Source organism: Anas platyrhynchos, chromosome 20 (assembly GCF_047663525.1).
Source record: "Anas platyrhynchos isolate ZD024472 breed Pekin duck chromosome 20, IASCAAS_PekinDuck_T2T, whole genome shotgun sequence".
Lineage (NCBI taxonomy): Eukaryota > Metazoa > Chordata > Aves > Anseriformes > Anatidae > Anas > Anas platyrhynchos.
The window spans coordinates 2,360,399-2,373,825 of NC_092606.1; the positions used below are offsets into that span (position 1 = coordinate 2,360,399).

At 45.6% G+C, this 13,427-nt stretch overlaps 1 protein-coding gene across 2 annotated transcripts in view; it reads right to left on the reverse strand.

The window, feature by feature from the left end:
* USP32 (ubiquitin specific peptidase 32) overlaps positions 1-12,758 on the reverse strand; it is a 77,432-nt gene extending 64,674 nt beyond the window's left edge. For both annotated transcript variants that reach the window (XM_038165660.2, XM_038165659.2), the window contains exon 1: positions 12,567-12,758. In XM_038165660.2, coding sequence (XP_038021588.1) covers positions 12,567-12,624 — 58 coding nt within the window. In that variant the 5' untranslated portion in view covers positions 12,625-12,758. The remainder of the gene's footprint in view (positions 1-12,566) is intronic.
* Between the last annotated feature and the right edge of the window lie 669 nt (positions 12,759-13,427).

Consider the following 13,427-nt stretch of genomic DNA (forward strand, 5'->3'; position numbering starts at 1 on the left):
TTTGCCAATTTTCTGTAACAAGAATACTTAGCATTTATGTGACACTTTTAATCTTCAAAGAGCTTACTTCTCACAGTTACCATCCTCCAAAAGAATGCCATTAAGTATTATTAGCCTGTTTTATCCATCTGCAAAGTATCTCCATCAGGGCACACACTGTCACATTGCTATTTGGATTATGTTTGCTTCAAGCAAAGCTAATCAGTACAGGTTCTGTGACAACCTTCCCCATCAGACGAGCAGGGATAGGAATTGCTCCGTAATAGCCCCAGCAGTGAAATAATCCTCCCACCATCTGAGCACTTCAATCTTATTGGCTATATTTTATATCCTCAGGAATTAGAGGAGCCTGGTTTTATACGCTCCCCAGCCCAACCCCATAAGCCACAGAAGAAGGCTGAAAGAACCTGAAAATTCAGAAACCTCCGCGGATCATTACAATAACTTTTACCATATGTATTACTACGAATTTAGGCGCAACTGACTGCTGGCTTGGAGACAAAATAATGACTTAGCAATTAAAGAAGTGACAAACTCCTCCTCAGCAGCAGAACAAAGCCGTCTCCAGCCCAACTTCATCCCGGGGTGCCACCCCCTGGCACGGGGTGCTTCCCACAAGGTGAGGAGCTGCCACGGCTTCTGAGGAACGATTGCTGGCCCTACCAAAAGCTAAGGGCATTAAAATGGCTAGCTGTTCCCATTTAAGTAGGAAACAAACCTGCTTTCTGGGCTGTCCCTTGGCCAGCTTTCCTGGCAGCTCACTGTCGGCTGGCGTTCCCCTGGGCGAGCAGAGCGGCTTCTGTCGCAACTCGGAAAAGCTGCTTCCACTTTATTACCATCATGAAAATCATCTAGATGTTTATGCTTGGTAAGATATACAAAATTACATTACACAGCTCCTTTCCAGGAAATAAACAGCACATTAAAATGAAAGGCAAAAGCACTCCCGAGGAGAGCCCTGCCGTCTGCAGGTACAGGCCATCTGAAGGCAGGTTTAAGGCACTGCTGCAAATGCCAACCATGCAAGGGCAAATACTACGTAAGAACCCTGCTAAAAAATATGCTTTGCTAGAACAAATGTTTCATATCCTCTCTTTCAACAGTGCCAAATACTCTAAGCGCATCTATACTATAAAGTGGCACTTCCTTAAAACGAAACAACAAAAACCTGAGCCTGAAAGTTAAACAGAATCTGCAACTCGTGCACATGAGGGCAGTGTTTCGTTTAGCCTTCAGTGAAGGTTAAAGGCAAGGAGTTATGATTTGCAGTTGCTGGTATAGTTTTAATCAAGTATTTAACTCAGATGTTTGGCAGTTAGAAGAGCCAACTCCAGTAAAGCCCAGCAGTTGGTGCTACAACAAGTAACCAATGCTAAAAGATTCAGACCGTGCCCTGCTCCATTTTTGTTTCTCAACAATTAGAAGAAAAACACCGTTCACCTGGAAGCCACACGTTTTGGCCTGACCACATCACACGTGCACGCACACATTCAGCCGACGGACAGCAGAAGGCTCTGTGCTTTAATCCTTCCTATCCTCAACTGCTGGGGAAACAACCGTGGAACAAAACCTCAGACGCAAACCGCGCTATTTTAGTGCCAGGTCACAAAATTATCTATGCCTTCTGTTACACTGCTATGGATGCGTAACAAGTTTTTTTATGCAAATCTGCGACAGGCTGAAAAATAAAACCCAAATCACCAACAGAGACAGGAGCCAAGGCAGTCAAGCAGTAAAACAAAAACAAACACGTGGCCAGTGCTGGGGCCCTACTACACCTGTAGCATGACACCAGGAGTCGAATTGGAGGCAGTTTTTAACTGACAGCAGCAAAAAAATCAGCCTCACTGCTTCCAAACTCCATCCCCACTGTGGTGTCCCTTGTTAAGAATTCCCCCCACACACCTGAGGACTCATTTTGAAGAGCTATCCTGAAAGATGCCACGCTAGTTTTAAGTAGATTTGGTAGCAGAGTGCAGATGTATCTCTAGAAGTCTTCACTGCCAGATGTATTCAATTCCTGCGCTACATTCACAAGAATGGAGGAAAAAACGTATTTAGAGATCCCAGGTAACAGCTGCACGGGTTTCTTTCTGTAACTTTGCAGCCAGTGACCACTTTAGACTGATGTGATAAGTCAGTGGATGCTGTGGGAGGGTTCCTATTTCCCAAAAGTAGAGGCTAATCATAAATAATTTATTAATAAAATAATTATAAGTAAGAATAACTTAATACAAAATAGCTACGATGCCCTGAATAGCTTCAGCAGTTGGAGACTCTCCCTGAATCTCTGCCGAGACTCTCAAGACATCCCCAAGGACACAGCTGCCTCTGCTCGAAGCAGCACATTTACATAATAAACTGTGAGCACTTTATATGAAGAGATATTTATCAAATACTTTATCTTCTGCCTTTTAAATCTATATTCTTCTAATACTCTGTGGCTTCTGCAGGTATTTACCCAGTGTTTTACACTAGAATTTGTACATTGTTTCCTTCCTTATTTAACCCATCTGCTTCACAATCTACTCATTACTTAGGAAATGAATTAATTATTAGCACAATGTATTTATACAGCCATTCTTTAACTAAGGCAATGAGAAGACAGAGCTGCAGGTAACACACACACAAAAAAAGTGGTAAATTAGTCAGCAGCAAAAAGATTGATTATAATTCCTTAAGGAAAAGAAAAATCATGTTGTTAGCTGTAAGACTGGCAAACAGGGAGCAAGCAGACTTTGCATTCCTTTTCCCCTGCTATCACCTTCGTTAACACCGTGGCAGGACGGAGAGCAGGCTGTGCCGACCACACTCACTGCTGGCAATCACTTTTCTTAGGCAAATGCTGCTTCAGCTGTAGGAAGTACAAATTCACTTTTCTAATTTCTAAACTAAGATCCAGTATTTAACTCTATCGCACTTAGCTAGAACATGGTGAAAACGTTCTTCACGAGAATAGGAAATTTCCAGCGCCGAAAAAATCTTATTTCTGGACAACACCAAACCACTAGAACCATGGATTGAAAGGAAGCACTTCTTCGCCCAAAATAGATTTGTGTTCAAATTGAATTCAAAATAGAATCCAAGTTCATTTATAGACCGAAACTAAAGCTCTCGTAATTATTCCAACACTTCCAGCTCTTTTTATGCATGTACACAGCCCATCTAAATGTGGCACTTCCTGCCCTGCTTGGGTTTCTGAGCTTCTTCCAATTTTTGTTTTCTTTCAAGGTTTCAGATTTTCAAAGTAACAATGTTGAAAACTAACACAGTAACACTGATCATTTAAAATGATCACCACAAACCCAATTAAACCAGCCTTAGGATCTTTGCAGAGTTACACTGTGACAGCACCATACACCCGTTAAAGTGTTTCTGTCCCCGACCAAAGCAGCCTGCTGCAGGACAAAACCTGACCATGGCCATTACCTCTATGAATTAAAATAAAGAATATCAATTCCAAACACAATGGAAACCTAAGAGTATGTTCCATACTAAATACCTATATTCTAAGAGGGGATGAAAACTGAAATACCAAGTAAAAAAAAAAGATCAATGCAATGTGAATAAAAACGCAGCTTGTGTGAGGAAGAATCAAAAGGGGTTGTAGTAAGTGTTATGAGCGTGAGGATATTTTTATGCAGAATGCAATTACCTCCTGCTTTGGCCTGGTGACATTACCTCTCAGAACAACGGGATCCAACTCCGACTAAACAATTGTAACATTATTCTTGAAGCATCAAGTCTTGCTTCTAAAGATTTCTCTCTAAGACTGCTAAGCACTGAGTGATTTTTTTCCTCTTTCTCTACCATCTAAAATCTGATGTTGCATGACCATCACAGTTATTTGCTCAGAATTAGAAAAAGGTTAATGCTTTACACTAAAATTAACTCAGAGCCAAGCTGCACGTTTCTCTTTACCCTTGCGTAGCTCCAAGAAGCCAGCTATTACCTCCAGGACTAAGGGAAACAGCTTCAAAGGTCTTCAACATAGAAAAATTACCATCAAAATAAATGTTATGTAAGACCCTGGCAAGCACAGCTCCGTTCTCCCTTGGCAGGAGGTAGCAAGGGCCCCGTTACGACACTGGGATGATGGATACAGCCTCACCCCAGAGCATCGCCCGCTGCCCTGCTGCACTGCTCGTGACTGCACCTGCAGAGAACCTGAGCGAAGACAAGAAGCCAACCCCCTTTTTAACGCAGAACGTACCACTAACGGGTTAAGAACGTCCTTAAAGTCAGAACTGAAGTACATGGCAAGGTGTAAAACCAGATATTTCCACCCCCTTCCTCCCCCTTTGTCCCAGCCAGCCCAGGGCATCCTTTTCCCAGGAGCTCCGATGGTTTGCAGCACCTTCCACCTGAACGCACAGGTGAAGGCACTTATCCTCCACAGCTTCCCAGCACCATTCCAAGGAAATATCACTGTTTTGCCCCAAATCCACCAGCTCACAAGCTCAGTGAGCTGTTAGCCTCATCAGCACATGGCACTGTGCTCGGGGCAGCTTGCTATGTGCTCTGATGGGCTGCAAGGGGACGGAGAGCAGGGCTTAAGGACCCCGGAGATCACAGCACTCCATACGCCCAGCCACCCTGCCTGCTGCCAGCTATCACTTTGGCAGTGTTAACGAACTCGGTGCTCGGTTGGCTGTTTTTACATCAAGTTAGATACATAATGGAGAATGAACACTGCTCACTGCAGCCCACCTGGATTATAAATCACCCAAACCTTTCTCAGGCATCTTCTGTTTTGCAAATGAAGGCCTTGATACAAATGTTAGTCTATTTTTTTTTTTAAAGTATTGTGTTTTTTTTTCCAACTACCAGATTATTTAGCACACATCTTTACCTCTCAGAGCTCAGCCGCCTGTCAGGATTACACTAAACTACTGAAGGATTTCTGTTTTTATTGCCATTATGATGAGTGACCTAACTGTCTACACAGAAGAACGCTGTGATTGATTATAACTGGCACCAGTTTTTAAATAGATTTAGTTGAAACACTACAAAAATTCTATGCAGACGCATTTTGTTACAAACCAAGATCCGAGCCCAGCTTATGCCCATTAAGAATCAGAAACCCAGAAGGGCTTTTACATCCATTTAATAGAACTGCAATTAAAAGACACGCGCTCCTTCCAAGCATGCCCTTACCTACGACAAGGCCAATGCCAACCGTGCTCAGTTGTAAACACAGGCTAGCAATAAACCCACTGCTCAGAGGTGTTAAGATTCATTACGTAAAAAAAGAAACGCGAAGTATCATTACACAGCTAAGCTGAAAAGACTAAAGCTATTCAGGAACAGTCACCGCTAACAAAAGCGAGATGTCCCTTAAGAAAGCACAAAACAGAACGTGCATTAGGATTTTGCCACTCGTTAGGCAAGCAGGGTATTTTTATTCTGGTAAGTGCTAGCAATAATATAGTATTCAAACTTCTGTGAATTAGGTCCTTTCAAACTCTTAGGCAGATTCTACATTAATGGATTTTTCCTTCTACATTCATCTTTGCCCAAAGGCTTCATTGTCTCATTATGTAAATGACCTTTTCATGTGAAAATTAAATGTTAAAGATGCTTTTTGTATTTCTTCAATACTGCAAATATCACACCGATATTCACAGTAATTTAGATTAAGTATAACTTAAACAGAAAGCAAGTGCTTCAAGCAATATAACAAATTAAGAAGTAACTTGTTTTAAAAATACTGAAAAATTGGAAGTCTTATTTAGAATTAACCTCCCAAACTTACTTTCCTATATAGGAACCTAAAATGGAAAACAACAGGTTTATTATGAGGATTCCTAAAGCATAGGTTGTATAATGCAGTTCTGAAAGCACGCGGGCAGAGCCTGAAGACTCGCAGAGATGCCCTCAGCACACTTCCCATCCCACCCAACATGCCTCGCTTAGCCCAGCTGTCCATCACTGCCTCACTGGAGCTCACCTCGAGAGAGAGAGGGCACCCCAAATCAAATGCCACATGCTGCAACATAGCCTCCACTGAGCCCCACATGTTGGTCAAAGTAATGCCATCGGTTACGACCAGCAGCTGGTGCTGCAATCCCTGGGGTGCAGTAAGGAAGAGGACAGCAAACACACCCCTCGTTGCAAGGGTGAAGAATCACCGGTCAAGGACAGGCAGAACAACTCACACCACTTCTGCTCATTGAGGACACAATGTCACTTCCCTAAGTACCTGCTCTGTGAGGTCCCAAACACCTCTTGGTGCACTTGGAGCACCGCAGCCCTCGGTGAGCAGCAGTGAGGCAGCAGAACAGCTCCCTTGGGAGCTCAGCACCTGCCCAGCCCAGCAGGGCCGGGTGGATGCTCAGCTCCCTGCTCAGCACATCTTTGGAAACTAGCAGGCTATTGCTAAAGCACCGGGGAGGAAATAAAAAGGAAACACACACCGCCTTCCAGTATTTGGAAACACAACGCTTGTTCTACACTTCCTCCATTCCTTTCTGTATGTTCACTGTATCTGGGATTTCTTCCTGGGCCAAAATCCAAGAAGAAATAAAAGCAGGATTATTTTACAAATAACTGCTGTGCCATAAGACCTCTAGGATATAGCGCTCATTAGACCTACCTGACACTCGCCATATACCAAATTATTTAGAATGAATTAATGAATTCACATTCTAACAATATATATATATATACACTCAATTTTCAGATATTCTGTCATTTGAAAATGACAGATACTAGTAATGTCTGCTTCTTCTTTCAATTACAGAAAAATCAAAATCAGTCCTATCATAAAGCAGCAGTTGTTTAATCTTAATTTATAGAATTAAATAGATCATGTCTCACCTGATCACAACTTGCTAATGCTGTGTTCTCTTTTACTCTCACAAAGCTTGTCATACCTTCACAGGCCCGCTTTTTGAATGTGATTCCATTTTTTTGAGTACTAAGGAACTGAACGCCACACTTATTTTATGAAATTAGACAGTAAGCTGGCTTCCTTTTGAGACGGAGGAAGGGAATGTGGGTTGTTCTACTGATTTCTTGCAGAGTGCCAGCAGCCAGGGAGCCTGACACTGGTACAGGTCAAGTACAGCAGGACTCAAGTAGTGTCCCCCTCCACTTCTCTTTTGGTCTTTCACATTTCATTAGAAATGCTTCGTGTCATTTTGAAAAGGTTCTTAGTTTCTATTTTTGTCTTATTTTATCATCTCTCTAGGACACTGTCAGGTAGATTCAGGACCCTGAATTTATACTGCATAAAAACAAGGCTTTAGAAAATTCAAAATGAACAGAAATATTTCACTGAATCTACCAGGTTGGGAAGCATCTCAGAGGTCGCCTGGTTCAGCCTGGTGCTTAAAACCAAGTCAACACTCAACTCAGCACAGACTGCAGAAGGCTTTGTCCAGGCAGGTCTTGAAAACCTGAAAGGATGAAAGTTCAACAGTCTCTCTGGGATTGCCTTAAAAAAAAAACCAAACCTCTGCTGTTACTCAAGAAAGTTATAACCAGAAACTGACAAGGAAGAGCTGACCGTGAATAACCTGATTTCATTGATCAAAACGTAAGACAAAGCAGAACAACCCGGAGCTGTACGAACGATGAGATATAGGCACGTGTTCTATAAAACAATACAAAAATGTTTCCCGTGCTCCATTTTAATTGATAATGTCAATGTAAGGAAATACATTATGGCTATAATTTTCTGACAGCAAACTTTTAGCTTATACCAAGCTGTTCAACACTCAAAACGTGGATTTGTCCAGCTTACCCCTCAGCTCCCAGCCACCATGGCTGAAATGATATTATCTATTTACGTTCATTTGGCAGCCTTCCTGACCGCTTTGATTGGAGTCTCTAGTAACATGCTGACAGGATCTATGCAATGCAGCTGATATTATGAGACTGCTATTATTTAGAGGCACATTTCATCCGTTAAAGTGTGAAACTAGAGAACTCCCAACATGTACTGAATCAAAATTAAAGGTTTTGAGGGCTTTTTCCTTAAAGATGTTCAACCATTTCTTGTTTATGAAACACCTGCACTCTTAAATCCTATTTTATCAGCCTTCATTGCTGCGTGCACACCCAGCCCCTGAGCGTTTACTCTCCAGGTTACTGCCACCGTGCTTGGGAACCATCAGAGAACAAGTGAAGTCCTACAAAGAAGGTACACACGTCAGCTCCTTCAGGACCGCAGCATTCACTCTAATGAATTACATTCTGATATTTCATAAATTCTCCTAAAGACCACAAAAGGCATCCCAGGAAAGGAAACGCTGTTAGTTGCCTGAAGTTCACTGCGCAAATGTTCCTCATTTCCAGAAGTACGTAACCTGGGTACATGTTTAAGACGAGGCTGAAAACCACTCTCAACTTGGAAGCTGAAATAAGGAAGAAAGTAAAGAGGTCACTGCAATTTAGCTGAAGAATTACAGGTAAAAAAAAACTCACTTCTGGTAACAACTTGTGGAAGTTTAAGTTGAATTCCTCAAGTCACCTGTGCATCTCATTATATGTTCAGCTAAGACTACTGAGGTACCCTCCCAAAAGAAGCATCAGAGCTGAATGCCGAAGCCGTGAAATAATTACTGCTCTGGGGATGGAGCAGCTCCTCACAGATTTATAAACAGGAAGCGTGAAGCTGTGCGCTCATACCTGCCTTAATCATACAGCAGAGCCCTAAAGCCAGCAGATACTGGCTGACACAAGTCTCCCTGAATCTAGGCAGGCTCAGCAGTGGATCCCATTAATTCTGATAGCTAAAAGAAGGAAAGGAAGGAAGCTGAAAGGGATCTAAGCATCTTCATCACAAGTACCTGAAAACTCAAAGCTCCTCAAACAGGACACAGGTTTATACCCCCTGAACATGGAGTGTCCTGGAAAACAGCAGAATGCCGGCCTACCTGTGCTGCTCAAGCACTGTTTTTCAGATATGGGAGAAACGAAAGAACAACATCTGCCTTCATGGAATACAGAAAAAGAAGAGAATAAACCACAAGAACAGTTCTCTTAATTTTTCCTAAAAATGCACCTGGGATTTTAAAAGATCATGTCAAAGTCAGGAGTAATAAAAAGCCCCATTTTGTGACCAGAGGCAAATCCCGTGAAGCTGACACACCTGACAGTCCTGCCCCAATCTGAATGGGCACACGAAGTGCACGCACTCTTCTGGACTATGAGGCTATTTGTTTTCTTTTTCTCAAGGATCATTGTGCACAAAACTCAAAGCACAATGGAACAGACCTATCCACAGCCATTTGTTTCTCCCAGTGCTACACTCCTTGGCCACGCTGCTGTCAATTGCAGTTCCTCCTTCCTCCATCCCAGCATACACCCAACAGCAGTTTTACCTTGCTTTGAGCAGAAGAAAAACCCAGCCCTCCTTCCCAGCACAAATCTTACAGATCCATGACTATTCATTGACACTCCTTTTGTTTAAGTGGTTACCTGACTGAATATTTAGCATACATAAGCTGAAAATAGCCCAAGTTAGCATGACCTGCTTTCTCGAAGCAGCATTCTCAGAAACTTTGATTTCTATCATCTCATAATTTTCAAATACCTTTATAAATGTATGGTCTGAGTCTGTGATTATATTTTAAAAGTTACCTAAGGAAGACGTGTTAACAGTGACTGGAGAATGCAGTCCTCAGGGATCCAGCATAAACCAGCCATCAGTTAGTACCACGTACCCACCTCTTTCCTGAGGAATCCTTATTAAAGCATTGTATATACAACGCAGCAGACCTGCTGCACTGTAGCTACAGCAATAAAGTTCCTTTATAAAGTCGCATTTCCCAAACACAGCCCTTTAAGGCTGCCAGCAGAACAAGTGGAAGATAAGGCAGGCTTCGGAGAACTACCTCCTCCGTGTAAGATAAGGCCTCGCGCTGGGCAATCTCAGGAGGAGCGAGCAGCCAGACAGCCTGGCGAACGGAGTGGGGGCAGAAAGGAGAGGCACGCGCTGGAGAAGGCTCCGAACCAAAAGGGATACTGACCGAGCTGATGTGAGCACCGCCCCAGGAAAAAAAGATGCTCTTGGACCTTGGGCTAAGAAAAAAGCAACAAAGCCATGAGCCAGGTTGACAGTTTATGCCATTACAAACTGAGTTTGATGAAATAACCGATTACCTTATGCATGACTTGGAACAAAGCACTTACTTCACCTCTAACGACCTGTCCGTGAATTTCATCTCCTTACAAAGAAGTGAGCCTCAGCCAGAGGTCTGAGGGCCAGGAAGAGCTCCACACAGGGATCAGAACAAGCTCAAAACCTTTACCTTCCCCACAACAAGAGGCAAAGCTGTGCCCCTGGCAACTGTAAATAAGATGATGATAGCTCAGTGATATTCGTAAGAAGAGATGTCCGAATAGTCGCCCTTACGTTTCACTCCCAAGCTACACAACCAGACAAAGATTTTACAGGGCAGGAGAGAAAAAGGAGACCAGCAGCGGGTGCTGCCCTGGGGGAACACAAGACAACTTCATCGGGCGCATCCACACAGCCGCATCATCCACACTGCAGTCAGCTGTCTGTGATGATGAGCAAAAAATAACAACAGTGATGAAAAAAATCACAGCACTATCTCATGCTCCAGGGTGAACAAGGCCAATAATACCAGGCTGCCCTCATGTTTTCATCTCTTTGAACAGAAGTTATATTCTAGCTAGTTATTTATATTGTGAGTGTTTAACCACAAAAACCCTCCTCACCTTCACTCCCTTGGGTTATTCTCAAAATTATGGTAAAATTACTTCCATTCATAACTTAAAGAGTCAGCCTTAATTTCTGAAGCTTACAGAACCAGCCTTGCATTTTGCCAGATATTCTGAACAACTGAAAGCATCTCAAAAGAGGAGCACAGCCTTCTGAATGAACACTGCTTCTACAAACACAGGTAACCACCACTCATTCCACGGGGTGAATTTGTGTATCACTTAATAGAAAACTTGTCAACATTTAATAACCGGGACACAATGTCAGAAAAGCTCCATCCATCTAATGGGATGTAAATATACAGAGCTTTGTTTTTGCTTTAATAATGTGTATGTTTATCTATTATCATCATTTGCTGCTTGTGTCCACAGAAGTACCACAAGCACCAGCACAGTTCTGTGCGAGCAAGAATGGCCCCAACAAACAACGCTTTGATAACCAGCCTGTTTTATATGTACAACAATTCACTGGTTAAGTAAACAACGCTGTTATTTAGTAAAACATCAATTTATACCAGGGCCTAAACCAACCTTTCTGCTCTTCTGCAGAAAAACAGTATTAAAAGCTTCACAGAGATAGAACAACACTAAAGAGAAATAACATTCACTGTGCAAGGAAATTATAAATAACTTCAAAATCAATCTTACTTTGATGTCAAGTAAAGTCTTCCCTATGAAAGCTTCCAGATTAGCTTCCTAGAGGCAGAATACGAGTTTAAATCTAACTTTAAATTCCAGGCGTTTAATTTTTCTTATTTATGAACTTCGGAATATGCAACTTGACTGAATGACTGCGTTCAATTTCACGTCCCTCCCAAACTATGTTTATGACTCCAGCTCCTCTAAAAACACGTAAGTCTATGTTTTTTGAAACTTCACGTGCTTTCTCTAGAAGCGAAATTCTTTGGGGCTGCTATGGCTGAAACCTGTAATGAAAAGGAGTTTGAACCACATTTGTTTCCTCTGCTTGACAGCGTTTAGAATACGTTGCTCCATTTCCTACTAGACATGGCATCCCTCGCTGCCTCCACCATTTAAAAAAATATTAAAATAATAAAAAAAAAAACAGATCACCATCCCGTGTCACACCACTCTGTTTCTCTCCCAGTTATCACTGGATGTTTCCTCCCAGCTCTCCCTCGGCAGCCCCCAGACGCTTCTGGGGTGCCCGCAGCACCCCGAGGGGCCGCTCCCCCATCCCACGGGCGCTCCGACCCCGGCACAGGTGAGCTGCCGGAGCGCTCCGCACCTCACCACAGGCCGAGGACGACGGAAAAAAAAAACCCTCCTGGCATCCAAGCTCCCCGGGCCCTCTTTGTCCTTGGCTCCCGGCTCCGGGCGCAGCTCGGGGCTCGGCCCCGCGCTTGTTTACGGCCCCCCCCCCCCACCCCCGGTTCCTCCCGGCTCGGGGAGCACCGTGCACGGGAACCGCGGCTCCCTCCCAGCCGGCGGCCGCAGGGGCGCGCTCCTCGCCGCGGCCAAACGCGAGGAGCCCGGTACGGCCCGGTACAGCCCCGTACGGCCCGGTCCCCGGCGGGTGACAGGCGGAGGCGAGGCCGCGGGGCCCGGCCGGTGCCAGCAGAGCCCCCGCCCGGCTGCAAGGAGACCCTGGGGGGGGGTCCTCCCGGTGGCGGCTGCTCCCTCACCGGGCTGGGGGGGGGGGGGGTGAGGTTCCCGGTACCTCCCCCCTAATAAAATAAAAATAAAATAAAGGGGCGCGGAGGGAGCGCGAGGCGCAGCGCCGGCTCCGGCGGCTCTGTCACGGCGCCGCTGACAGCCCCGGCTCCCCCCCCCCCACTTCCCGATCCCCTCAGGCCCCGGCCCGCCGCCGCCCCCCCCCCCCAACGTCTCCGGTCGCCGTTCGCCCTCACCCCTCCGCAAGGCCTCGTCGTAGCTGAGGAAGCCGATGCGGGACTCCTTGGCGCCCATGGTGCCGCTCAGTCCATGGCTTCCCCCCCCCCGCCCTCCGCCGGCAGGCTGAGGCGCCGCGGAGCCCGGGCTGCGCCGCCGCCGCCTCAGGAGCGCAGGGAGCGGGCGGGGGGGGGGGGGGCGGGGGCGGGCCCGGGGGGAGGAGGCGGCCTCGCGCCCTCCCCGCCCCCGCCTCCATGGCGGTCACGTGCCGGGGGGGGGAGCCCGGCCCCTCCGCCGCGTCACGTGACGAGGGAGGAGCGGGGAGGGCAGCGGCGCTTCCGTCCCTCTAAGGGGGGGGGGTCACGTGACGCGGAGCCGCCCGCCAACGGCTGTGGAGAGCGCAGCCCGCGCTTATGGGGGGGGGGGGCGGCCCTGAGGCGATGGAGCACCCCGCTGGAAAAGGGGTTTCAGTGCATAAAACACACACATGGGATGAGTTTGGAAAGGAGTAGGGATTGGCCTCGTCCTTCCCAGCTCTTCAAGGGGTTTGGGGTTAGGATTCAGCGCAGCGCTTGCCCAGAATGGGAGGATTGAGGATTTCCCCCCATGGCTGCGTTACAGCGTTAAGGGAGGTGGCGTGCCCTGGGTCACTCTCCAGCAGAAAATAAGGAGAGTGAAATAAAACACTGATTACCAGGGGCAGGTCGTTCCAAGGATTGTTCCCCTGCGGAAACCAAGCCTGTGAAAACACCAGTTGCAAGTCATTCCCTAACTTAGGGTTTCCTTGCTGAACGATCTTACCACATCAGGGCTAACGAAAGGTCAAGCCAAAGTTATTTTCTCGCTGATGTAAGTTCACGCGTAGGTATTTTTATAGCAAA